The sequence below is a fragment of the Stigmatopora nigra genome, chromosome 22 (genome assembly GCF_051989575.1).
Source record: "Stigmatopora nigra isolate UIUO_SnigA chromosome 22, RoL_Snig_1.1, whole genome shotgun sequence".
NCBI classification, from domain to species: domain Eukaryota; kingdom Metazoa; phylum Chordata; class Actinopteri; order Syngnathiformes; family Syngnathidae; genus Stigmatopora; species Stigmatopora nigra.
Window position 1 is genome coordinate 4,292,911 of NC_135529.1, and position 25,767 is coordinate 4,318,677.

Consider the following 25,767-nt stretch of genomic DNA (forward strand, 5'->3'; position numbering starts at 1 on the left):
GCCCCATTACTTAATGTACAATGTTGCTATATGGATCCAGGGCTTTTGTAGTTTAGCTGTTGAACCAGTGATGGGAATACCATAGTACTTCCCAGATTCAGTCAACGGTCCACTCAGGCAAACCTCCCCTTCTGCTCACCATGCAAATCACTATCTGCATTTTCCATTCCACTAGTTTGATTAACATCGTTCAAAAGTCTTCACAACAACTGACTGATCATTTCATTTTCCTCCTCAAAACAACAACCAGCATCCTAGCAAGGACCTTCTTCCATTTTTAAAGGGTACTTTGTATTCAAAGTCTGACACTGGAAAAAAAAAACGCAATGAGCAAGTAGAGGCGATCACGTTCACATTTTATTACTGACTGGATTCTTCACTTTTTCTTTCTGCCTAATTCACGTGAATTTCTATTTGTTTTACAGCCATCCCAAACACATACTAAGACGTATAACAGTCCCAAGATTAAAAAACAAACCAAAAAACGGATGGAGAGATGGATGGAGAAAATGGCAAGCGTGAGGGAAGCCTAATCAAATTTGAGAAAAGGAACACAGTAGCAAAGCAGTAGCATGGCTGAATAATGGAATAAGTTAAAATGGTACACACTCACACACACTCTTAGGCACTCCCATGCTCAGATGCCCTATATACATACAAACAGGTTACATCCCAGGAACAATCCACCATTAATATCTTAGTGAAAAGCATCGAATGGAAAGAAAATGCACCTTCACAAGCAAGTAAAACAAATGACATGGCTACTATATAGCTGGACTCTCCATACACAATTTATCCCATCTTGCATACATAATGTATACAGTGGTTCAATACAAAGGTACAAACATCATGAAGTTGTTTAGTGCGTCTTCTGGTCCATTTAAGCTTGATTATTACTACTGTCGGTATGCATCAGTCATTGCGAACATTCAACATTTGTAATGTGTAAACACTTTTGGGGGGGAAACAAGGGCAAACAGTGGAGCCTTGAAGAAGGATTTTATATTCTTTGGTTATTCAAAATGACTTTTTACTTGGTAAAAAGAGGGGACATATGTCAATTCAGGGTCAACTTGGCGAACATTGAATTATTATGGATGGGATAGCAATCAAAAAATAGTGCAAAAAGAATTTCTATCTGAATATCAATGACAAATGATGGGGGAAAAAAAAGATGGACTGTGTTTTGAGGACTGACATTTCAGGGGGGAAAAAAGCAAGTAGGAAATCTAAACATGACTTTAAAAGAATTCAAATTTTAAATTAATGTCATTTAAAAGCCAAAGACCAAAATAACAATTTTGAAAAAAATAATTAAAATGATGGATTTTAAATATTGGTACATAGTATGACTGGCAGAAATATTTCAATAATACATTTTTTAAAGTAAAGAAAGTGACAGTGAAAATATTAGGACGGAAGCAAATATGTAGAAGGGGTTAATTCCAAAGCCAATACTTTTCTTTTGAAATTGTGTAATTAAATTTGTTGGGGTTTTTTTTGGAAGAGGACTTCCACTTTTGAGGTTCCAATATATGAGCATTGCACTAAAAAAGGGAAAAGGGGGCATTATGATATCAAGTGTAGTCAAGTGTCCAACATCACTATGGACACTGATGCTCGGAACTTTAAGCTACGGTTCTTTTTAAGACAGAATGTGGGGAGTAAACAAGTTAAAGTGCAGGGTGGGCACGAGAAGGCAGGTGGCTCGGTTTGGAAAAAGTTTGGGTTAGCGTGTGTCTAAATGAGGATCCGGGTGAACGTCTAATGGCAGCTAAAGGTCGCTATGGAGGGAAATTCATGAGGAGTTCTCAAAAGTCATCTGTGGTGTGCACAAGAGAGATTGTCATAACAATTGCACCAAACCGAAGGTACACTGGACCAATTTCATGCGTGAGGAGGAAGTTTATGGTTTGACTGGCTTTAAGGCTGGATTTACAAATGGGGGATCAAATGGGATGAACCTTGTCAACCTTCGCTAGAGAGAGATGTTTAGGCTTCCCCGTTGAAGCTGGGCTCAAAAGGTCACCCAGTTTGTACGTCTTCTTGTTTGTGAGGACACTTACTAAAAATGGCTACTTCTCTGTTGTTCACGGATAGGTCAGGATGAAATTAGGTCAAGCGGTACAATAAATATATCTTCTAGCGATGACCTATACATCAAACCTCGGGGATCCGATTCTTAATTTCTATTGTCTGGGCTGATTGATTTATTGGCAAGTAGAGAGCATGTTTTTTTTCGGGCGTGCTTATCATGTCTCTGGGCTGACATTACTTTTTTGGAACCTGGCGATCGTAGTTGGTTTGAACTTGCCTGTGATTAAACTGTTCCAGAACATCCGCTTTTATGATAATTTTTCTTCCCTAATCAGTTTGCCATTGCGTAACTTTAAATATTTTGAGGTGTTATCTGTCCCTTTGGATACCTAATAAAAGTACTTAAAAATACTAAAATAATAAATAAATAGTTCTTGATAATATGCATTTGTAACAATGCACTTGAAAGGCAGAGATGTCAAATACTCATTTTGTTTATGGGTATGTTAATAACGAACTGGCGACTTGGAGGGCATTTCCAGCCTTAAAGCACAAGAGCTGGCAACAAGGAGTATAAAATGGAAGCTGTGAGTGGAGTTACCTTCCCTGCTTTTGGAATTGAAACTAAAAACAATAAATAAATAAGTTATATTAAAAAAAATCAGTCATTGCCTGCTAGTGACAGGCTTAGATTTCCAAGCATCATGATCCCGCTCGGCGTCTGAAACCTGCTCAGGGACTTGGTCGACCGGCAGCGGCGGCGGCAACAGCGGCGACAGCGGCAGCGGCGGAAGCGGCTTCGAGGTCCACCTCAGTATCCTCGTCGTTGCTCTCGGCACTGTAATCCACCGCCTCCAGGAAAGACGGCTCATCATCGTCCATCACATAGGTAGTGGGACAGCTACTGTGGAAACAAACACATACATGAATGTGGGATATCATGAAGAAAAGAAAATGTAATGGTATTTTCTCTACTTTGTTGTAGCAAGATATGTCATTACCATTAGAAAAAATATCACATTACATCAAAATAGAGTTTCATAAAAGGTATAGACACACATGTATATTGGTTTATGACATTAATTATTTTAAATGTCACTGGCGGATGGATAGGTGGAAAAATGGGTGACTGACAGACAGACAAATATTGTGCCAATTTTGTTATTTTGTATGAATCTAAACAGAGCAAACAAATGACATTTTACATCACAAAAATACCATCGCCAAATTATTATCAAATGGCTCCAAAGCATTGAAAAGCTTTGAAAACATTTGAATATGTGAATCCATTATTATAAAAACAGTATATATGGTAATTTGGAATCCAAAAGGCTAGCCAAGGCCGCCCCGTTCTTTCTCTGTATTTTTTTTCCCCGTGGGTCCTAATGCTTAAACGCTTGCTGCATCTTTTGAGGTTTTAGTGGCTTTAGTGGCTTTTTAATGGTGTTAATGGTCTGAAATGCGATCCCAGGGAGGCAAGTCATCACTGGCCGTCTCTCCAGCATCTCGTTGGTACAAGTGGGGAACATGCACACAATTGGTGGACTAAAGATTTGTGTTTGTGTAATGGTGATGAGAGTTTGGAGTGAGCAGGAAATGTCATTTTCTTTGGGTTCTGATAGCTCTTTCCTCCAATCTACATTACACACGCACATCATCATTTACATCACTCCACAGACACACACTGGCCATATCTATCCATTTACAAATCGGCAGACGCTCCCAATGGCCACAATATCATGGCAATGGCAACCTATTAAATGCTAAGTGCTAGCATGGGCGGGCCTGACTAAGAGCATCCAATCTCAAAGGGGGGAACATTGCGAGTCCCTTAATGATCAAAAGGCATCAATGATAAATGAACACCTATCAATATGAGAGCAGAGGAGGGGGAAAAGGCCGATTGAAGGGGCGCTTCTGTGGTGCCTGGAAGGGTGTGTGTGTGTGTGTTAAGTGGTTTGGAGAATAAACCCATCGACTGTCTTAACAGAGAGAGCAACCATCCAAATAATTACGTAAACAAACAGCTTGTTGTCTATTTGTCGTTTGGAATGTTGGAAGCAAATCAGGCGGCCGGTTACACCAATAGTTGAACTGTTATTTGTCTTATGGACACAATCAAACCTGTCAAATTGCTTTGTATTATTGTTTGCTGGTACGCGTTGTTCATTGATATATTTGTTTTCCTTGTCTGATTGTATTGAAAAAGATTGGATCATTGTTTTAGTGATTGCTCAGTCATTTATATGTCTTTAAGAACAAACCAATACCATATACTGAGAAGTTGCTTTTTGAGCAATATGATGTCTATAATAAAAAATGCCACAAACAATCAAAACATTGTTATGTTTTCTAAATGTCATGTCTAACCTGACTACTTTAGGCTGCGTCCCGATGAGGTCAGTCTCCAGATCCAACAGATGCTGGTGGCTGTGCAGTCCTGTCATTCTCTTCAGCCTTAGCAGGGCCACACAGAACTGAGCTCCCATCTCCTCCAACTCCCTGGTGCCAATCTGAAAACCCTGCATACAAGCAGATCAACAAAATTGAGGATGCATAAAGATAACGTGACATAATCACACATAGCACACCTACATTATGTGGAAGTTGGCCCTGTGGCTCAACGCCAACCTCTAAAAAAGCTTGATCTCCAATACATGGCTGTTTACTGTATTAGTAGTAGTAGCATTAGACAGAACAAGTGCAGATTGCTGTGCATTTTTGTATGAGTGGTTGAAGTCTCCATAGAAAAAAAAGTAGTCACACACAGTATCTCCCACAGTCAAACACAAGTTCCAGAGAGGTTTTTGTTCCCATTCTCCAAGAAGGCCAAGGCCGGGCCACATTCGTGTGTTCCTTCACATTTGGACTAACGCTTTCACTCACTAAACAATGAAAGGGGGCATTTCAATGTCAAAATCTTTTTTCACAACAGATCCTCTGTTGTCACTGGCATGCTACTAAGGAAAGATGGAGATGCAGCACCACCATGTGGATATTTCACTCTGATTTAGAGGAGTGACAGAAAAACGAATGGCTTACAAAAGGACAAATTCTGTTATATTGGCTTGGTGGGAAAAGTAGTTAGCACGTCTGCCTTACAGTTCTGTGATTGAACGTTCAATCTCTGCTAGGTTGGAGTTACCTTATATTTGCCCTGGTCACATCCACAAACGGTGCTCTCCATGGTATAACTGCGCTGTACGCCGATCTCCCGCCAAACGACCACACGCGCAGTCGACTCCTTGGACCGCTCAACCACAAAACTACAGCTGGCCATGCTGAAGGCTGGCGCAATTTGGGAGAGGATCTTTGGGAGGGCCTAAAGACATTACCAGTAGTGAGGTGAGAACTGTGTGTAAATGAAAATGGGGTGTGCGTACGTTGCGCTCACTCGGTATGCAAGGTCCTCTTGTAAATCGCTGGAGGCTGCATTGATGTTTGTCTGCCATATTGTTTCCTTTATACTACAGCCGTACATAAAGACATTTTTCTTTCTGGAATGGCCGTGGTAGTCACAGAAAACCTGAGAACAGACAAATAGAAAATATGCGATATTGCTGCTTGGAACAAACGTGATCACAGATTGAATAACAATGTGAGTTGAGGTTTTTCCACAGTGAGGATGGAAGTCTTGTGTGGTGGAATGCCGCTAGATTTTCCAAATGTAAAACATGTTCTTTGGCAAACTTAGGTTTGGGAAACACTTTGCTGTATATCATATCGCCCTTTGAAATTATAAGACGTGGTACCAGTGGTGCTCGTTGAATATGTGCTAGGTATTGCAGCAGGCCCTTGGTGTGGTAGATGGTTGGGTGCAGCTCTGGATTAGGAATCTGCCACTGGCGATTCAAATCTTCCCCACTCAGAGAACAACGATGACTAAAACGAGACAAAAGCAGAACTTTTCAACAACCCAGTCTAAACTTAGCCGCAATTTTGTAAAACTCGCACTCACTTTCCATTGATGACACCGTCGGGGTTGAGCATGGGCACAATCTTGAAGATGTAAGCCTCCCTGAGGGTGGCCGCCAACAGGCTTGTGCCCATCAGGAACTCCAGTGTGCCTTTCATCACCCAGCTGGCATTGGTTTCCCCAGGGTGCACTCTAGCTGACAGAAAGATCAATGGGCGATTTCCTGCCCGGAGGGAAGATACATGGTTATCCATGTTTATTGACTTAAAAACTCCAATCATTTTGAGAAAATACATTCAGTCTTTTGGTACATATAAAGTACTGAGGGGATGAATGTTAGGATGACTCACTAAATTGGCAGATGTGATCACTGGAGTTTGACTCTGGCATAGCGGTGATGGTAAGGAGCGGACAGCTGTTTCCCCCTAAGGTGTCGCACAGGACATCCTGTCTAAGGTATATTTCAGGGCCCTTCATAGCTTCTAACTTTGACAAGTGCATCTGCCAATACAACATAAAACAAATATGCATTACTCTATAAACATTCCATTAGCAAGAAGCGATCTGTAACAATTGTACCTTTAGAGAAGAATACGTGTAAGGGTAGTGATAGGAAAAATAGCAAACGTCATCCTTGTGGTTGAAGATGGTGCTGAAAGTAATTGTGTAGTAGGATTTCCCTTTCTGACCACCAGTTGCAATGGAACTTCTGGCAAAATGGTTCCTAAAGTAAAAAAACAAAAGTCAAAAAAATGGCTACAAATACAAGTAACAGTTTAGTATATTTTCCCCCTCTATTTGTTCACTAAAAGTAGAGTGAAATACATTAGCTTCCGATATGTCAGATGGGTTAGACTAAGGTCACATTTTTTGCAAAAATTAAAGCACACTATAAAACAAATATTTTACATGGAAAAGCCATAATAATATGAGAAAAATATGCGATTTAACACCATTAAAGATGTGAAGTGATTACAAACAAGAAGAAATTAAGCGCAATATAAAAAAACTTATGATAAATTGTGCTGTAAACCATACACTGCAAAAAAATAAATTTTGGGGGAATAAATTAAGGTGGAATTTGTTTTATCCAATACCATGCAGGGGAAATCTATAATGCTGGTCATTGTCCTATGTCAAGTTTCCCCTGGATTGCCCTGATGACACTATTCTGCACTTTATGAATCTGACCTACTTATAGTAACAGACGTCTGTTCCTGTTCTGACCCAGCGAGGCCTGCCACCGATGGCCTCCTGAACCGAGTACATCAGCGCCTGCATGCCTAAACACACACATACACACGCAGACATTAACATACTCACTCACATGCACGCGTGCGCAAACACACACCTATATATATACTGATGTGCCTTGAGATACGGGTGCCGGGACTTTTTTAACATTAAAATATGGCAAATTTTGATTTGATATTTTTTAGGACTGTGTGGTGGTAGTCCACTAAACTCAACTCAAGTCAAAACAACATAGAGAATAGTTCACCTGATAAAACGCTTCATTTTTTCCACACTTAGCCAAAAACAAAGAAAAATATGCCTTTAGACAAGCACAACGTTTGCAGCAAGAAAGTCAGTTTACATTAACTCTAACAGAAAATGAAAAATAGCACAGACTGGTAAATAAATAGAATCGGCTACGCATTGTTAAAACCATTTATGCAAAGCACATTTAAACAGAAACAAAACTGTTTAGACAGATACACACTTACTCGCTTATATTCTGTATCCTCTGAGGAATGACTGCTATGTCCATAAACTGAAAATCCATCTGTGTATTACATTGCAATGAGGTGGCCAATAGGGACTAAGATGCACATTGAACTGAAGCAAAAACTGGCAAAATAAATAAATAAAAGGATTGATTCCTTATATTCATTTGTGTTGTTTGTTTTACAAAGTTCAGCAATAAGGTGTGCTATTTTTCTTATTGATGAACACAAATTAAACCCGCATCTTAAGGCACCACTATATATGTATAAATAGAGTAGATCTGTCATTTTCTTTTACATCATCAAAACCAAGTTGTAGTACCAATCTCACCATAGTTGAACTGGCTGTTAGACTTTTCACAGTTGATGATGTTGAAGCGGTACGTGACATCCACACGCATGCCGCTCACCTCAAAGTAGAACCACTGGTGGTGGTGGTTGCTGTTGATGTCCGAATTCAGAACCAGGTCGTACTCGTACCTTCACACACATTCTTATTATAAACCAACTGAAACAACACAACACCTTAACGTTATGATGTTACATTTCCATGCTTACTTCCTGATCTGAATGGCTTTCCTAAGGTTGCCGGACTCGAACTGTGAGTTGAACCTCAACGACTCGCCGTTACTTTCAATCACAGGACAGCTGCAAAAAAATAGATAAAAAAACTTTCAAGTCGACATTCATCAATGACAAATAAAGAGAGGAAAAAGTAAAAACGTACCCGGGAATGTCAAGGTCATAGACAACCTTATCCAGTACCTCATTGGGATGAATCAACCTCTCAATATCCTGTAATATCTTTGACCTGTGCGTTAGAGTAACATTGTGAGCTATTGGTCTGAACTAAGTTCTTATAGTTCTGGGACTTCAACACAATAAACATGGTTGGCATTCAAATATTATCATAATAGATGTTTTTTGTGTCAGTCAGACGAAAAAACCTCAATATTTGCCAGTTTTGAGTTGAGACGCACTAAACCCAGAATAACTTGACTGACATACTATAGGCATGCTAACTGCCGGCCTCCCACGGCCTGATTGAATTATATCTATAAGTTCTGCTTGTTTGTTTTTACCAAGTGCATTTACTCACCTCTGCACCCCATACAATCTCTCCAAAAGAGGCTCCCTGTAGGTAGGGGCCACGTGTCCAAAGTAGTCTGGGTAGGCCACCTCAGTGTAATGAGGCACAGACTTTGTCCCCTTCACCATGTCTACGTAAAGATCTAGGTCATGCAGCGGAAGAAGCTGAGCTGTGTCGGGCACCTCCAGGACAGCTCCTTCGCAACCCTCTTCCTCGGCACCCTCAGAGCCACAGTCTGATCCACCTCCTCCTCCTCCTCCTCCTCCCCCTCCTCCCCCTGCTGCTGCCGCTGCTGCTGCCGCTGCCGCTGCTGCAGCAGCTAAACAGCGGATGGCGATGCCCTCTAGAGGCAGAGGCGACTGTGTGGACTTCTGTACGCTAATGGGAGATCCTTTTTGTATGTCTCCCAACTCGCCCGCATTGAGAGGAACATGTTCTGGCGGCTGTGAAAGCTCGTGCTCCACCTGTTCATTATGTGCCTCCCCCTTTTTGTTGAGTTCTGTAGCAATGTCGCTGGTATCCAGCTGCAGTGGAGGAAGAGTAGCTTCAGGGGAAGATGGGTTGCTAGCGTCTTCAGCAGTGACATGATTTGGGGACGGCGCATCAGGTGTGGGGACAACGATGGGCTCATCGGAGTGACTTGATGAAGATGTGGTCGAAGGTTCAAAGTTGTAACCCTAGAGAGGAGGAACATCACTATGAAATGAACCTCATGCAATGTTCTCTTCATACGATAAGATGTCATATTACTACATCATTACTGCTGGTTTTAAAATAATAATTTAACCAAAAGAAGAATCTAAATATGTGACTTTGACTGTGATTTTATTTCAGAACATTTAAAGTTCCCTTCGAAATAAATTCCTTCTTAGACGGAAAATATTTAGGCTGTGACTAAGCATGATGGACTTGTACGCACGTGTGTGATCCTTGTGTAATCATCGTGTACCGTCAAAACATAATATACAGGTTGACACACAGACCTGGAATTCTTCGGAAAGCTCCACGAAGAACTTTTCATAGACTTTCAACTCTTCGAAAGGTCGGGTCGGGATCTGATGGGGGTGTAGCTTGTTCATATCTTTTTCAATGTCGTCGTTCTGTTTTAAAAGATAAGTTAGCATTTAAATATGACTATGCATCTATAGGGGTGGGAAAAAAAACAATTAGAGCGTGAGCATTACCAGGCACCGGCAATCTTTGTCATCTTCATCATTCTCCGTATCATTCTCTGTTTCTGCTTCGGTGTCCTCGTTATCGTCACTGTCATCCACCACGTCGTCCACTGGTGGGGCACACATGCACACAGCGCAATTATCACCCTTAAAATGGGCACAGCTTGCAGCTTTCCCTGCAGGAATATATTATATTTTGCCTGTGAGAAATAATAAAACCAAGAGATCTCTCAACAAAAAGAGCAGGCAGTCATGATGAAATGATACAATTATTGGGAAGATGTACATTATTTCAAGTATATAACAATGGTGATGACTAACAAGGCATAAAAGTAGATAAATGGTGCTCACTGTCATCCTGAGTAAAAGCAATTCTGTTTCGGCTGAGTTATTTCAGATGCCAGAGATTTGATTGCATCAAGTTGTGATTTTGTCCGGGGCATACAACTGACTCTTATAGTCCACTATAAGAGTCCAGTAGGGTAAAATGCATAAAAATGTATCTTAAAAAACACATTAAGCCCGGAAGATATTTTCATTGATGCAGACTATGGATCATAAATTATAGGAAAATGTAGAAACCTGTAAATATGCATGCATTTGCCCAAATTGCATTATGTTTACATTGAATGAGTAAGAGCTCAGTATTCGTTAAAAATCCATTAATTAGGCACACTGTGTAGGGGGGACATGGTGGCTTACAGTTGGAAAATTACAGTACAAGTGAGGAAATGAGCTTTGATTGAACCAATCATTTATTACATGAGGCATTTTTTAATGTTGGTTTAGTGGTGACTCGTGCAAGCGTAATGAATGGCAAATGGTATTCTCTGCTTGTCTTAAACAGTCTTACCCTTCTTTAAGGGCTCGCTGCAGAGCTGAGCGTGTGTTCTTCCTGTAAGTGTAGCAGTGTGTAAGAAGCTTCATTTGACTTAGGGAGTGTTTGTGTGTGTCCACGCATTGAAGTGTTCAAATCCACATTATAGGTGTCTGTGATGTGATGTTTTGCACGTTTTTTACCTCCCGGTCGTTGGTTGTAGAGCTGTGCCACCGGCCCTGAATCCAGCACGTGAACCAGCTGGTATTGGAAGGCTGACTTGATGGTAGGAAGAGGCAGACGGTTTTTGGGGAAGCACTTCCTCATGATGAGACTTGAAGCGTTCACAATAGGATCCAGCGTGCGCACAGAGAGACACTCCTGGAAAGAGACAGTTATGGTAGAAATAACAACTGATTGACATTCAGGGGAAATGTCCTTAGGAAAATATAATGCATGATATACACGTTACGGGGGGGGATCATTTCCCCTCGTCATTTGTTCAACACTTACACTGGAAGAATCGTAGAGAATACGCATGCCGTCCGCCTTGGTGAACGCCCGTCTGCCCAGCTTTATGTTTGTGACGTTGCGCAGACAGCCCAGTAAACCCTTGCGGATCACTGTGTGACGATGCCAAGTGTCGTTGCGGTGCCAGTCGAGGTAAAGGGCGAGCAACGTGGGAACGTAGTTGCCCTCCACTGCCTGCCGAGCGTTTGTCTCTGGACAGAGGACGAGAGGAAACAACCTTATTGACCCAAGTTCTAAAAGTTTTCCAATACCTTGAACAGCTTGAGATCAAAATGTAACAATAGAGCATTAAAATGAAAGCAGAGCACGCTTTAATCAATACTCACTTGATTTGAGGAGAGCAACAAGTGCATCTACAGCGACCCTGCAAAGTCAAACACAGAAGATGAGTACAGATGCAACTAGTTTGCTGTTTCTACTTTTAAAGGAGACCTTGCGAATTTTAGTTTGTTTTTAAATGAAACTTGGCCGAGCAAACCCAAGACACAACTTATTGTATAAAGCAATGTCAAACTGTCCATTGTATGTCTAGTATTTTGTGCATACTTGATCAGTGTGGTGTTCTTCTTGCTGTACGGTGCCACAATCTTGAATACCAGTTCAACCGCTCCGTTTTTCCCCAGAGCTATGGCGTTTATCACTTAATGTAGTAAAGGTGAAAAAAGACAGAAAACAAATGTATCTTTTATTGTAGAGAATCAATATCTATCGAGTAATGTCACCATTAACTTACTGTTGGCTGAGTAAACCCTAAGAACCTGCAAGCATGGCAAGAGCAGCTTGACATTTTGGAGGTTTCTCTTAATCAGGTTTATCGTCACAATCAAAGCTCCAGTCAGACGTGCCTTTACACCCAATTTCCTATCTGAACACACATAAAACCTTGTTGTGAAACTTTATTTATTGATATATTTTTTTTTTACAAAATGATGAGACAGCATCTCGCTAAATTGTTGTTTTGTTTTCATGGTCTAATAGTTGAGATAAAGATGTATGTTTCAATAAAATGAACTATAACTAAAGCATCTGGGTAGGGACTTATAATTGCAGTAATTCTCACCTATTGTGTGTGTAGTTATACACTACTGTATAATACACTTAACAAGTACATTTCCTACCTTTTGGGCCCACCTTAGCCAATAAGGCATGAAGATGCAACATGAGCTCCTCATTGGGGTGATATTCTTTGCCAGCACTGATCAGGATACGAAGAAGCACTGATGTTCCTCCTTTTGATACAAAGACCCCTACTCTGCGCCCTTTGCCTAAACGGGTATACAAATAACATATGATAGATATATACATATGATATGGATAGATGGATGGATGGGATGTACTCACCCAGGGTCAGCAGCTCACTGAGTATGCACAGAATGTTGAGGATGGTCTGAATGTCCCGGGTGCTCTGTCAAGATTAGCATAAATAAACTATTAAAATATGGGCACCGAAAACACAGTTTTTGTCATTCTCTGGCAAACATGTCATAGTTTAATGAAATTAAAAGACTTTGTTAGAGCAGTGGTCTCCAAACCGGTCCACTGTGGGTCCTGGTTTTACTTCCAACTAATCCAGCATAAGAAAGTTTACCTAATGAGAATCCTGCTAAAAAAAAGCAGTACCTGAATGAAATCTTCTACATTTCTGAGGCATCAGAATGGTAGGAATGTTTTGTTTTAGGACAATTTTGTTTTCTTTGACCATTTTAGTAGGGCAAAAAAAGAAAGTAGGATAGTAGGTATATAGTCAGGTAAGTAGACTGGTAGATATGATGAGGAGAATGACTCGTTTCCATGCCAACCAACCTCCAGTGAGGACAGGATAACCTCAATGCCGCTTGTGCCTTTGGTCATCACCTCCTTAGACGTCTTCTCTGTAAGAAAACAAGTGGACAGCTGTTCATTCATCTAATATTATTATATATCGTATTTGGTGAACTGTATGGTTACATTTTGCCTTTCATCCAATCATTCAGATGAAATACAATTAATAAAGCTAAAACTGGTCAATTGTACGGGTAAATTGTATAAGCACCCTTTGCTTTAATGGCAGATTTTTCTCTTTCCACAGGTATTTCCAAAAACTGGGTTCGGACTCCTGGAACATTTTAAAACCGTCTATATCATTAAAAAATAATTTTTACAGACAACATACCTAAATATTAAATGGAGAATAGTGATAGATTATCCAAGCACTTGGAACCGGCTTTATACCTGAACCTATGATGAAGATAAGCGGTTGAGATAAAATGGTCGATGGATGAATTAATTAATGGTACAATGACCTTCATAGGTCAAATTTATGCAATTATTCATTGAGGATATACTGGTATAGCATTACATAATACACTTAAGTAGCATGGATTCTTTTCAATTGTGAATATTCTTTCTCTTTCCTTTATAAACGAGATATAATACTGGTGATTGTCTAGCTTTACCTGAAGAGTCAAGGCAGTTGGTGCAGTGCTCCATTTGCAGGTCCTCAAACGCTTATTTTTGCTAATTGTATTCCCAAAAAAAGTGTGTCGCTATACTGTGAAAAGAACACTAGGACTCCTGTAATCACCCTAAAACAAAATACATCGTGCATTGCTCTAGAAAACTCAAATTATAACCTTACGCACATTTCCAATGAGCCTTTTAAAAAAAAACGTAAGACGGTCCACAATAAATAAATAATCCGCAATATGCAGTATGAGCTCCCAATGCTGCCACTTGTTAATGCCCTCTGAGTCTTGCACACTTAAAACATGAAACCCAAGGAAAGCAAAGTCAAGGCCAAGGTTTACAGTTACAGCCAGACGGATCAGAACCCGCGTCACACAGCTTCCAGGGGGTGTGTTACTTTGCGTGTGTCTATGCTTGTGTGTATAAGAGAACAGTCAGAAAACAGCTGACAGACAGGGAGGTGGAGTCAATGGGAGGTGACAGACACAAGACATTCCGCTGCCCCCATTCGTCATGGGAGGGTGGTAAAACCGTGTCCAAGAAAAATGGTGGCATCTTAGCCTCAAAATACTTTGTGCCAACACATAAAGTGAGCAGGATCTTTCACCAATTGAACATCAGAAATATTTTGCATATTTTCTGCACAGGATTATAGAGTGCCTATATAAATGGCCCTATTTTAATTTATAAGGTACTCCAGATTATAAAATGCAATATAGTGGTTGTAATGGTGGTGGTGGTGGTGGTGGTGATAGTGGTGGTAGTGATAGTGGTAGTAGTACCTGTATTATTATTAGTAGTAGTAGTAGTAGCAGGAGAAGGAGGAGCAGGAGTAGTGGTATTCTTGTTATTAGTTTAAGTAGTAGTAGTTAGTATTATAAATTGATATTATAATCCACATCGGATTATAAAGTGCAATGCCGGTCGATGAGTGTGTAACAGCCCATTACCATACTTCATAATGGAATTTAAGGCCTGAAATTTTAATGCCTCTTTTAGACATTTATCAGTTATTCGTTTTCCGTACCGCTTATCCTCACAAGAATGTCAGAGGAAATTTTATAAAGGTTTGCCAAATTTAAGACTGAAGACTTTCAAAACTTGCCATCAAGAAAATTAAAAAATAAAAACTCTACAGAAAATAACTAACACAGAGATTTTTGGAAATCATCTCCAATTAAAGTAAGCCGTAGTCAAGAATTGTTTTGGTCTCATGTGTCCCTCATGTCAACAGGCACTATTATAAGGTTTATAGATTCAAGATTAATTAGGGCTCACCCTGTGACTGTATGAGATGGAGGAGCTTGGAGGTGATCTGCCGGGCCATCTCAGGATCCCTCCCCATGGAGTCTCCGTTAATTTTCTCCAGCTGGGCCAGCAGGATCTGGACCCTGGAGTTGTTGGGAACACTGTGAGACAGAAAAAAAATTGAATTTATTTGACACTTTCATTAAATGTTAAACAAGATTTAAGATTTATGCTCCACAGCCTCCACTTCTTTACACTGTGGTGTTTATAGGTTGCTGTGGTACCACTTATAAATTAATGTAAAAACTACTTCTGTAAACAAAGATTTTACAGTGGACAGTGACACAACAGTGCTTTCCACGATCAATTTGTGAATCGGAATGTTTGAGAAAAAAATCCCAAAGCTCTCCACTGGGATACATCAGGGTCATAGCTCTTGAGACTTGTATTAGTTTAATTTATCCCCTGTTCAAGTCCAAGATGGCACAGCCCCAAACGTACACTAAATAAGGGCAATAAATTATCGGCTTTTACAAACAGTCAACATTAAAAATGGATTCTAATTCTCAAGAGGCGATGCAAATCTGCTCTAAAGCAGCCATGTTCTGGACAGCGATCAAATATGCGAGTGGTATTTATAGAACTAACAAAACATCAGGGTATACATGATTTCACCATGTTTAGGGTGAGCCTTTCTGGGTGGCTGGATATGCGGGTTGAAAGGTCGCTGGTCGGTACAACAACGACAAACATTAGAGAGGAGAATCAAAGTTTTACCCAGTGGAACTCAAAGTTCCCCATGTCCTTATAAAGACAGCAGATTAGAGTGCACGCTAAGGACAATAGCAAGTCAAGCACTGAAGGGTTCAATGAAAACCCAAACAAACACATTATACATCGGAAATACATGAAAGGCATTACAGCCACACTAAAAGGAAATATTAATCTTTCTGCTCATGAAAATGTTCTGCAAGTAGTTCCTCAAATAGCGTAATGGCTTTCGGGAACATTGCAAATATATACACAAATATGTATAGAAACAGGAATGTATCATAATACATTTCATCATTAATGAATGAATGATTTGTCGTGATATTTAGCACCTTTTTGTTCTTCACAAAACATAGCTTGTTTTTTTATTTAACATATATTTGTTCTTGGTTTCTGATGATTTAAAGAATGACACTGTGAAAAATACTAATTAACCTTTGTTTCATTAAAACAGTGCTACTTCATCTGTGAAATAACTAAGTAATATCAACAAAATAATTGCATTGTGGCTGTCCACCTCTTGGGTAATTAATTTTCTTTATTCTTTCTTAAATCCTGCAGCCACATTTCTTTCTATTGAGACTTCTATTGAGTTGCTGCATCACAACCTTTAAGCGGGTAACAACTAAGATCATATTTTCTGACTGGAAAAGATTGCAATTGGCAAATTCACATGCATTCTTTGCTTTGGACCAAATTAGCAGAGCTGCACATTGTGTAGTTTCGCACTGGTTATTAATAGAATTTATTATGATAATCTTATTAAGACTACAGAAAAGACCAACAAAGTGTTTTATTGCCTGATGGCTATTTAATTGCCCCTCAAGGATTTTATTGAACCCAGTTGAATTGACTTGGACTGTATTGAAATGATTTGTTGTTATAGCCAAGAGGTCAGTTTCCATGTTTACCTTCTTTTTGTTACGCTTTTTTGCACAAGCTCACATTGTAACCTAGCGTCAAGATGCAAACAAGCACTCGACATTCCACTGGCCATTTAAAAAGGATAAAGACACACTTGAGGGAGCAGATGCTTATGACACAGAACATATGGTGTCATTTTCACCTCTTTCAGTGTCATTGACAATGTTGGCGATCAAAATATAAAGTGGCACATTTGTTTAAAATATTTTTCTATAACCTTGGTTGCTCTTTTAGCAGGTTTGCAAAATTGATTGCATTAAAAGTGCCCTTAATATCATTTTTTGAATTGCTTTAATTGGTCCTTTAGAGGGTCTTTTATATGGATATGCGGTTTCTCATGCAGCTGATTGGATGTCATTTGAAGGCTTCACATAGTTTTAAAATAAAGCAAATAATAAAGTGAGTCACTCACCCTTTCTCTGAGGCCATCTTGGGTTTGTTCATTTTCACCACATTAACATGTCATGTCGTCTGTGAAAGAAAAAGACAAACATAATTGGAAAAAAAGGGAATTCGGGACACACATATGGTCAATACAGTAGCACGTTATTTGTAAGAAAATATGAGTCATAAAGAATTTTATCAGTGCCTGACAGGTATGTTAGTCTTGAGTATATTGTGCAGCGTACTGTCTCACTGCATGAGGACACAAAGTAGTGTTGTTGTGGAAGTGGGATTAAATTGGATTGAGGGTTGGGTCAATTTTTATTGCCGATTGTCAGTATAAACTGGTTTGAATCTATTTCAGACATTCATTCAGACACACCAATTATTTTTCAAATGAATTTTGAAAGGATGTTTTGTTCTGAAAAAAAAATCAATGCAATGCATTATTAATTTATGATAGAATGTTGGAATGCACAGCATGTACATACAACTACATATTTTGTCATGACGCGCTGAAGACTTAACTGGTACATCTCTAAATTAATGAGTGTTTAAATAATGTAAATTGTTCCAAGACTGATGTCGGTTTTGAGAATAACAATTTTATATTTTTTATATTAATAAATATACATGTAGACTTTCAACAAATGGACAGTATCAGTCAAAAGTTGTGGGGGGGAAAAACATTGTCATCTAGAGTTAGGGGATTCTATTTAAAACAATCCCATAACAGTGCATGAACTACTTTTAAATATACAACATGTAATTCTATTTTGACAGCACATTTAAACTAGGAGGAGTGGCTTTCAACAGCCTGAAGCTTCTTTTTTTTTTACCTCAAATGTGTTTACTATGCCAAACTGCTGGTTTATATGTGAAGTATTCTGAGTTCAGTTAACTGCGACCATTTAGTGTCTCGTAGCTCCATAATATCAAGTCACTCCTCCTATTCAAAGGCATGATTGCTGTATATTAACTACTATTTTCTTGAAAAGTTACTCATTTTGAAGTATACATGCATTTAATGTGCTTTTATTTGTTCAAAATCATTTTAGTCAAGTCATCAAGGAGAAAAATAAAATAATGGTCATCTCATTTAATTTATCAGCTGCCAATGGTGGTGCTAGACGTCCAATATATTTACACTAGGAATTTCTGTTTTTATACATTTTAATGATATACATTTGTTCATATTAATATTTTATTCATTCATAATATCATTTATTCAGTCATTCATTTTCCATTCCACTTTATTTCACGGGGGTGATGGAGACCATACCAGCCAACTCTGGGCAGCAAGCAGGGGAATTGGTTGCAAGCCAATGGCAAAGCACATTGACACAAACAACCATTCACACTAACAACCAGTTTAGAATGTAATCTAACAATCAGTTTAGAATGTTCAACCAGCCTATAATGCATGTTTTGGGGAAGTGGGAGGAAACGGGTACCTGGAGAAAAATGTGAAGCGGATGTGGTAACCACTCATCCACCAATTATTAATATAAATACAAATTGTACATGTGATGAAATTAGGATATTGAAGAAAAAATATGAAATTATTTATTTAACTGAAATGAATCCATTTATTTTCATTATTCATGTATAATGAGATCTAAAGCTTCACCATAAAGCACATAGATCATCAATAAATAAGCAATAAATAAATATGCAGTTAACATAATAAGTATAGTCAGCATCAAGAAAGTCGTCAACAGTGGTTACATAAATAAGTCTATATGACCATGAATGTTATCTCTACAAATATGTACTTCAGTTTTTGTTTTCAAGCAAAAATGGTAATTTCCCATACAAAGGCTTAAGGTGACAAGGCAAATTTTACTCAAAATAAAAGCTATAAAATCCCTGGCAAAGGCAGGCGGGGTCAGATGTTATTATGCTTCCCTTCAACACATTATAAATGTTGTTTGATGCTGGCTTTAATTTGATCTTAACGTAGGCTCTTCCTGTTATTTGACAGTTATGGGCATTTTGACAGATGGTCGCTAGTCTTCGCACGACCTCCTTAAAACCACAAAAGGTGCTTGATCGCTTTGAAAAAAAACTGTCATCTGGCCCTGAAGAAGCGCAATGTATGAGTGAGGTTGGCTAAAAGGGTTAGCGGGCCAGGGCAGTTGCACCTGCCGCCGCCGGGGACGAGTCACTTGTCAAGCTAACGTGGGATTGCACTCACAATAAAGCCAAATGTATGAACGCATCCGTAGAATTGGGGGCTCTCTCATAGCTGATCGCCAGGACGAAAGGGTAAAAGGATGAGCACAACTTACCCGAGTAGCAAGAAAGGGTTGTCCTCTCGAGACAACCGCGGTGGGTGGGCGATGGAGGTTAGTTTATCCGACAAAAGTGTGCGTTGCTCGGCTCGGGTGGCTCCTTGAAAACACCCTGGTTATGATGTGATGAGAGGCTGCCCCCGCCCAACTGTCGGAGAGAAAGAGAGAGGCTGTCAAAGTGAGCGAGTCACGCGAGACTCCAACTCTCAATGCAGTTTTACGTGATCGGACGACTTTTATGGTTTAGCCTGTGCACCATGGTTTTCAGCAAATACACCCCCGATGGGATGGTGTTTTGCATCAGGGAGTCAATCACAGTGTGAAGTGTCTCGCAGCGGTTGATAGTTTTCAACGGGACGTAAAAACTATGAGTGCCGTCATTTGTTGATGACGTCATATACCCGCGCCAGTGTTCGCGGTTCCCGGGAGGTCTTTCCCCTTTCAGCTAAGGCTACATGGCTATTACCAAAACATAAGGTATGTCTTAGTTTTCTGTCAAAACTGTGCATTTTAAGGAGCGATCGTTTATTCGTCAGACATTCTAAATCTAAAGGAGAAAATATAAACACTTCAGCTGAGGAAAATACCCTTACAGTCTCTAGCTAAGATGTGGATCTTTGTATTGTAGATATTAGATTTTTTTGATGGGTTCTGTCTGTCCTTGAATCATTTGATTTCATTAACTAAACAGTAACGCGATTGTATCCAAACATGTTGTCTTAATAAATATAATCGTATTGTGAACAATAGATATTTGCTACAGGTTGGAATTTAAAATACAATCAGATGTTTGTTATATAATTAATGTGTGGCTACAGTACATCAACATTCTCTCATGTGAGTGGAAATTTAAAAGACCACATCTGAACCAATTTTTGATCTAGTTGTGTTTAGAGCAAGTAGAAATGCAGTAGAAAAAAATCTTTTGAATCTCTTCCAATGTTTGATTGTAGCTAGCTGTAATTGTTATCTTGATTCTGTTAGACATGGTTTAGTCTTTGGAATCTATGTGTTCTCCTGCCCTTTAATGGTTGGCAAATGGGTTTTTAGTGCAGCCAAGCATGCAGTTGGCACTATTTCAAATTCCATCCTTGCATGTACTGCCTTCTTGGTCTGATGCCACCAGAGTTGAGCATGCATTGAATGATGTGTAGGAAAATGAGAAGGAAACATGTCTAATTTGCTGTGCTCCGTGTGAACGTGTAGTTTTCGCCATGGTGATGAAGTCGTCGGTGGATGAGGATGATGCCGGCTGGGGGCTGGGCATTCCGGAAAAAATGAAGAACAATGCCAACTGGGTGGATATCACCCATGATTTTAAGAGCTCTTGTAAAGGTACCTATCATCATCAATTTGCCATTGAGATGTCTTGATCTGTGTTTACTGTCTCTTTCTTTAAACGTTCATTTTTATCTTGTAGAATTGAACCTTGGGGAGTTGCTTCATGACAAGCTGTGAGTATGCAAAGGGCTACAATTGTCAAACACAATACATCAACATGATTGCATGGGGGTAAAAACATGTATCTGTGGTCGCAGGTTCGGCTTGTTTGAGGCCATGTCGGCCATCGAGATGATGGATCCCAAAATGGATGCCGGGATGATTGGGAACCAAGTCAACAGAAAAGTGCTCAACTTTGAGCAAGCCATCAAGGTACATCCCTGCCCTCACACAGCACTGCTCATTTCGCATAAGTGTATTTAATCAATGTGTAATGTTTCCTTTTCTCACCTGTAGGAAGACGCCATCAAGGTGAAGGATCTAAGCTTACCTGAACTGATCGGAATCATGGATACATGCTTCTGCTGTTTGGTGAATTTCACTCTGAACGTTCAACAATGTCACAAAAATGTACCCATATGATTCATATATCATATGTTGTGTTCTTGTAACAGATCACATGGCTAGAGGGCCACTCTCTTGCTCAGACGGTGTTCACCTGCCTGTACATTCACAACCCCGACCTTATCGAGGAGCCTGCCCTCAAGGCCTTTGCCCTGGGCATCCTGAAAATTTGCGACATCGCACGGGAGAAAGTTAACAAGGCGGCTGTATTCGAGGAGGTGGGTTGCAGGGTTATTTTTTTGAGATTTGTGGGGGTGATCTTTGCTCATGCTCCCGTATGTAACCATAGGAGGACTTCCAGGCCATGACATATGGCTTCAGGATGGCCACAAATGTCACAGACTTGCGTGTGACAGGTACAATGTTTTGTATTGTTATGCTACGCCCGTCGCCAAATGCTGTTTTGTATTCCTGTTTATGTGGTGTATATCTATTTTTTTCTTTCTGTCTTCTAGGCATGTTAAAGGATGTGGAGGACGAGCTGCAGAGGAAAGTCAAGGTATCTTTCTTTTCAAAATTTGTCATGTTGTTGCCACATTCTTCGGTGTTTTATTTTTTATTCTTGTCCATTTATAGAGCACACGCAGTCGACAGGGAGAGCAGCGAGATCCAGGAGTAGCTTTGGAGGTGATTGTTTTTGTAATAGATGCTGCATGTCGCTATAAATGTGTTCCTTGCTGGTGTAAAATGGAGGCTCCCTAGAAGGAGTGATGCGGGTAGTGTTTTTATAACACTGATTACAGGGGCATTCATCACTACTTTTATTATCCTCGACGACAGTGTAAATGAAGATTGTTCTTCAATCTTATACACATAAAGTCAATAATAGATCTGAGAACTACACAGAAAAATCTGAAGTTGCCATTTCTTGCACTTTATTTCCGATCCATAACACTTATTAATTCTGTCACTGTTCAATCTGTTATACGTGACTTCCTATTCTGTCACCTTTCAGTTCCGTTAAATTGTTTCCTGCTCCTGACAGTCCTTTCCTGTGTTTGAAATACTTTTCATGTCACGAACTTGCTATTTCTCTGTCGTTTTATTTCCGTAAGTGTTAGGACACTGCTATGTATTATCATATCATATAAATCAGATTTGTGTAGTTCTTTTCCTGTTACCGTGTTGCTGCTCCAAGTTTCCTAAATTGATGCCTTTGTTTACTTGCAGCATCAGCAATACTTGGCATTGTTCAACCGCATCAAGTTCACTCGCCTTCTCTTGACTGCACTGATCGCCTTCACCAAGAAAGAAGTAACCTTAATAAGTCGTCTTCCAATAGAACACACAGTGACAGGCATGCAAGCGAGCGATTTGCTACTTTGTGTTATGTAACAGACCAGCTCGGTGGGGGAGGCCCAAAAGCTTGTTGCGCAGGCAACTGACCTCCTCTCTGCCATCCATATGAGTGTGCAGCATGGCATCCAGTCGCATAATGACACCACCAAAGGAGGTTGGCAAAGGAACTCATTAATAATATGTTGTTGTTTTTTTGCGTGTCAATGCTTCATTATTTTTCCATGCCATTGGTAATAACAGTTCTATCTAATTAGTTGGCTGTTTTCAACCTCTGCAAATTTAGTTCAAATGGATTGGATGTCTTTCGCGATCAATAGCTGACAATGAGTTCAATGAGTTTTTGTATTGTTTTCTATTCTATTGTAGGTCACTCTATCGTGATGGGCTTCGAGCCACTGGTCAACCAGCGCTTGCTGCCGCCTACCTTCCCTCGGTATGCCAAGATCATCAAGAGGGAGGACATGGTGGCCTACTTCAGCAAACTCATCGAGCGCATCAAGACCGTCTGTGACGTCATCAACACCACCAACCTGCATGGCATTCTGGTAACGAGGATGGCTCTACTGCCTGACTCATAAAAGTCATGATTCATTTGATCACAGAGCAGTTATATTGGAATGTCACGTTTTTTTTATCGACCAGGACTTCTTTTGCGAGTTCAGTGAGCAGTCTCCTTGCGTGCTGTCCAGATCGCTACTTCAGGTGAGGCCCTGCTTGTTATATTCGCCGTCTCAGTGTTAACAACCCAAGGGATTGTCATGGCTCTTCTAGACGACGTTCTTGATCGACAACAAGAAAGTTTTTGGCACGCATCTGATGCAGGACATGATCAAAGATGCCCTTAGGTACTTTGTCAGTCCACCCGTTCTCTCATACAAGTAAGTCTGCAAAAAGTCAAAGATGTTCAATACCAGAAATGTTCATTGGGAGGCGTCCTCTGTTCGACCCAAAGAAATACTTTTATCTTGTCTGGCATGCGCAGGTGCTGTTTGTTTAACAACCATCAAGCCAAGGACTACATTGACTCTTTTGTCACACACTGTACAAGGGTAACTCAGTCATCAGCTTTATTTAATGCCTAATCACGTATCGTTTGTTGACCCGACTCCTTTTTATCATTTGCTGTTAGCCCTTCTGCAGCCTGATTCAGATCCATGGACACAATCGAGCCCGTCAGCGTGACAAGCTCGGTCACATTCTGGAAGAGTTTGCGACCTTACAGGATGAGGTGACATTACCAGAAAAGTTCACTGGTCTACAACAAATTTCTGAACCTTTGGGTGAACCTTTTGGGATATTTCACTATGATACAGTAGTTGTGTACCAACCTTGTACATATAATCTCTATCAGGCGGAGAAGGTCGATGCGGCCCTGCACAGTCTGCTGAGCAAGTATGAGCCCCAGCGACAGCACCTTGCCTGCCTGGGGACGTGGATCCTCTACCACAACCTGAGGATAATGATCCAGTACCTCCTCAGCGGGTTTGAGCTGGAGTTGTACAGTATGCATGAATATTACTACGTTTACTGGTACATCGCCCGGACTGGTAGTCACCACCACTGTGCTAAGGATGACCGACTAAGCCGTGGCCATCCCGCAGGTATTTGTCAGAGTTTCTCTACGCATGGTTGATGTCCACGCTGAGCAGAGCGGATGCATCGCAAATGGCTGAAGAGCGGATCCTGGAGGAGCAGGTGAAAGGACGCAGCAGCAAAAAAAGCAAGAAGAAAAAGAAAGGTACGCTAAGGCTATTTGTTCTGGTCAGGACATGGTTGCTCCTTTTTATCCTAGGCCTGTATACAATGGTTTATTTTAACCTTGGCTTCAATGTATGTGTGCAGTTCGTCCTCTGAGCAAGGAGATCAACATGAGTCAAGCCTACCAGAACATGTGCGCTGGCATGTACAAGGTACGACAGCAAGTAAGTCCGATAAGTCGACCAAATCGGTAAGTAACCTTTAGTCTGCCTTCTCGTCAGACAATGGTGGCGCTGGACATGGACGGCAAAGTGCGCAAACCTCAGTTCGAACTGGACAGCGAGCGAGTACGCTACAAGCACCGCTTCGCACCTTTTAACAGTGTCGTCACCCCGCCGCCCGTGCACTACATACAGTTCAAGGTAGCTGATTTTTCATTTCACTTGAATATTGAAGCGGCATTGATTGCATTTTTGTTTTGATGCCACCTCGGAAGACAAACTGTTCCGAACTCCAAAGAATCATTCAATCTGTTATCAAATTCTGTGAGCAATAAAGGGGCTCTACAACAGATAACATGAAAAATGACAATAACATCACTGTTTTTCATGGACAATTTATTAAAACCTTGGGTACTGAGCATTTTTAAGGATTTATATTGGTTACCACATGGATGCTACTAATGTACTTTTTGTTCTTATATGATACAAGTAGACCTTTTTTTGAAAAAAAATGGCCTAAGGACAAAAATGTGCATTCTAATGTACTATATACTACTGTAGAGTGTTGGGATCTCTAGCTACATGGGATTGTTTTCTTTTTTAAATATTCTTCCTGTAGTGCCCCTTTTTAAATGAAGATCTCTGCTCCACAGGAAATGTCTGACTTGAAGAAGTACAATCCTGCGCCGGGCTCTGCTGACCTCTACCTGGCAGCCAGCAAACACTTCCAGCAGGCCAAGTTTATCCTGGAAAACATGCCTAGTCCCGATTCTGAGGTATTTCAAATGACTTTCTTTATGCTGCCCTTTTGATTCATGTGACACTTAACCAAACAATCAATGTATCACACCTCTATTTTTTACTTAGTTTAATCTGAAAATGTGTGGGCTTAAAATACAGTTAACTATTTAATCTTTTAATAAAAGTAGTACTCTTCTAAACATCATTTGTATGTTTGTTCTACATTGTGTGACAACAGGTGAATGGAATTCTGAGAGTGGCCAAGCCCAACTTTGTGGTAACCAAACTCCTGGCTGGAGGACATAAGAAGGAGACCATGGTATGAATGGCTTTCATCGTTCTTTCTTCGGCCTCCCTTTAATTCAATTGTTTTTTTTTTCATCACTAGGTGTTACCAGAATTTGACTTCACAGCTCACAAGTACTTTCCCGTGGTCAAGATCATGTGACGTAAAACATCAAATCAACATTTGTGCTCCTGCTCCTCCCTGTCTCTCTCACCTGTGTTCATGAATGTGTGGGTTGCACCTGTAAATGGTGTGTGTTTGTGGCCAATGTTTTAAAACTTGTAATAAAAGTGGTAAAGTTAAAGTGGGCTATTTCAT

General features: G+C 40.2%; 2 protein-coding genes across 8 annotated transcripts; one reads left to right on the forward strand and one right to left on the reverse strand.

Annotated features, from left to right (window-relative positions):
• Positions 1-335: 335 nt before the first annotated feature.
• On the reverse strand, positions 336-19,736 carry LOC144215466 (cytosolic carboxypeptidase 1-like). 7 transcript variants are annotated; one of them, XM_077744414.1, is made up of 28 exons: positions 19,581-19,736; positions 19,357-19,507; positions 17,094-17,152; positions 15,017-15,147; positions 13,097-13,164; positions 12,635-12,698; positions 12,412-12,558; positions 12,027-12,158; positions 11,840-11,933; positions 11,620-11,657; positions 11,276-11,484; positions 10,966-11,143; positions 10,799-10,840; positions 9,955-10,121; positions 9,754-9,870; positions 8,780-9,447; positions 8,408-8,491; positions 8,239-8,328; positions 8,012-8,160; positions 7,149-7,236; positions 6,533-6,677; positions 6,304-6,454; positions 5,996-6,176; positions 5,790-5,919; positions 5,432-5,563; positions 5,183-5,359; positions 4,408-4,559; positions 336-2,938 (listed from the first exon to the last, which is right to left on the reverse strand). In XM_077744414.1, the coding sequence occupies exons 3-28, from the start codon at positions 17,123-17,125 to the stop codon at positions 2,770-2,772; spliced, it is 3,735 nt and encodes a 1,244-aa protein (XP_077600540.1). In that variant the 5' UTR covers positions 17,126-17,152; positions 19,357-19,507; positions 19,581-19,736; the 3' UTR covers positions 336-2,769. The 7 variants fall into 7 exon arrangements, with proteins under 7 accessions (XP_077600540.1, XP_077600542.1, XP_077600538.1 ...); XM_077744416.1 differs by having other exon boundaries at positions 336-2,941; positions 9,955-10,055; positions 19,581-19,735; XM_077744412.1 differs by having other exon boundaries at positions 336-2,941; positions 19,581-19,735.
• Positions 19,552-25,753, forward strand: LOC144215468 (N-alpha-acetyltransferase 35, NatC auxiliary subunit). The gene is made up of 23 exons (XM_077744420.1): positions 19,552-19,836; positions 20,566-20,694; positions 20,780-20,813; positions 20,898-21,012; positions 21,097-21,171; positions 21,255-21,422; positions 21,494-21,560; positions 21,660-21,703; positions 21,781-21,831; positions 22,375-22,458; positions 22,543-22,657; positions 22,870-23,048; positions 23,146-23,205; positions 23,275-23,381; positions 23,486-23,552; positions 23,633-23,731; positions 23,855-24,033; positions 24,105-24,241; positions 24,346-24,413; positions 24,483-24,623; positions 25,076-25,198; positions 25,402-25,482; positions 25,552-25,753. Exons 2-23 carry the CDS (start codon positions 20,574-20,576, stop codon positions 25,609-25,611), a joined length of 2,175 nt encoding a protein of 724 aa, XP_077600546.1. The 5' UTR covers positions 19,552-19,836; positions 20,566-20,573; the 3' UTR covers positions 25,612-25,753.
• The last annotated feature ends 14 nt before the right edge of the window (positions 25,754-25,767 follow it).

Coding starts and splice junctions, on each gene's coding strand:
- LOC144215466 (XM_077744412.1), bottom strand. CDS start 17,125: ATGAACAAACCCAAGATGGCCTCAGAGAAAGG. Junction 9,448..9,753: donor AGCTTTCCGAAGAATTCCAG/GTCTGTGTGTCA, acceptor CCTCCTCTCTAG/GGTTACAACTTTGAACCTTC. Junction 8,492..8,779: donor AGATTGTATGGGGTGCAGAG/GTGAGTAAATGC, acceptor TCTAACGCACAG/GTCAAAGATATTACAGGATA.
- LOC144215468 (XM_077744420.1), top strand. CDS start 20,574: ATGGTGATGAAGTCGTCGGTGGATGAGGATGATGCCGGCTGGGGGCTG. Junction 20,695..20,779: donor TTTTAAGAGCTCTTGTAAAG/GTACCTATCATC, acceptor TTTATCTTGTAG/AATTGAACCTTGGGGAGTTG. Junction 25,483..25,551: donor GACATAAGAAGGAGACCATG/GTATGAATGGCT, acceptor TTTCATCACTAG/GTGTTACCAGAATTTGACTT.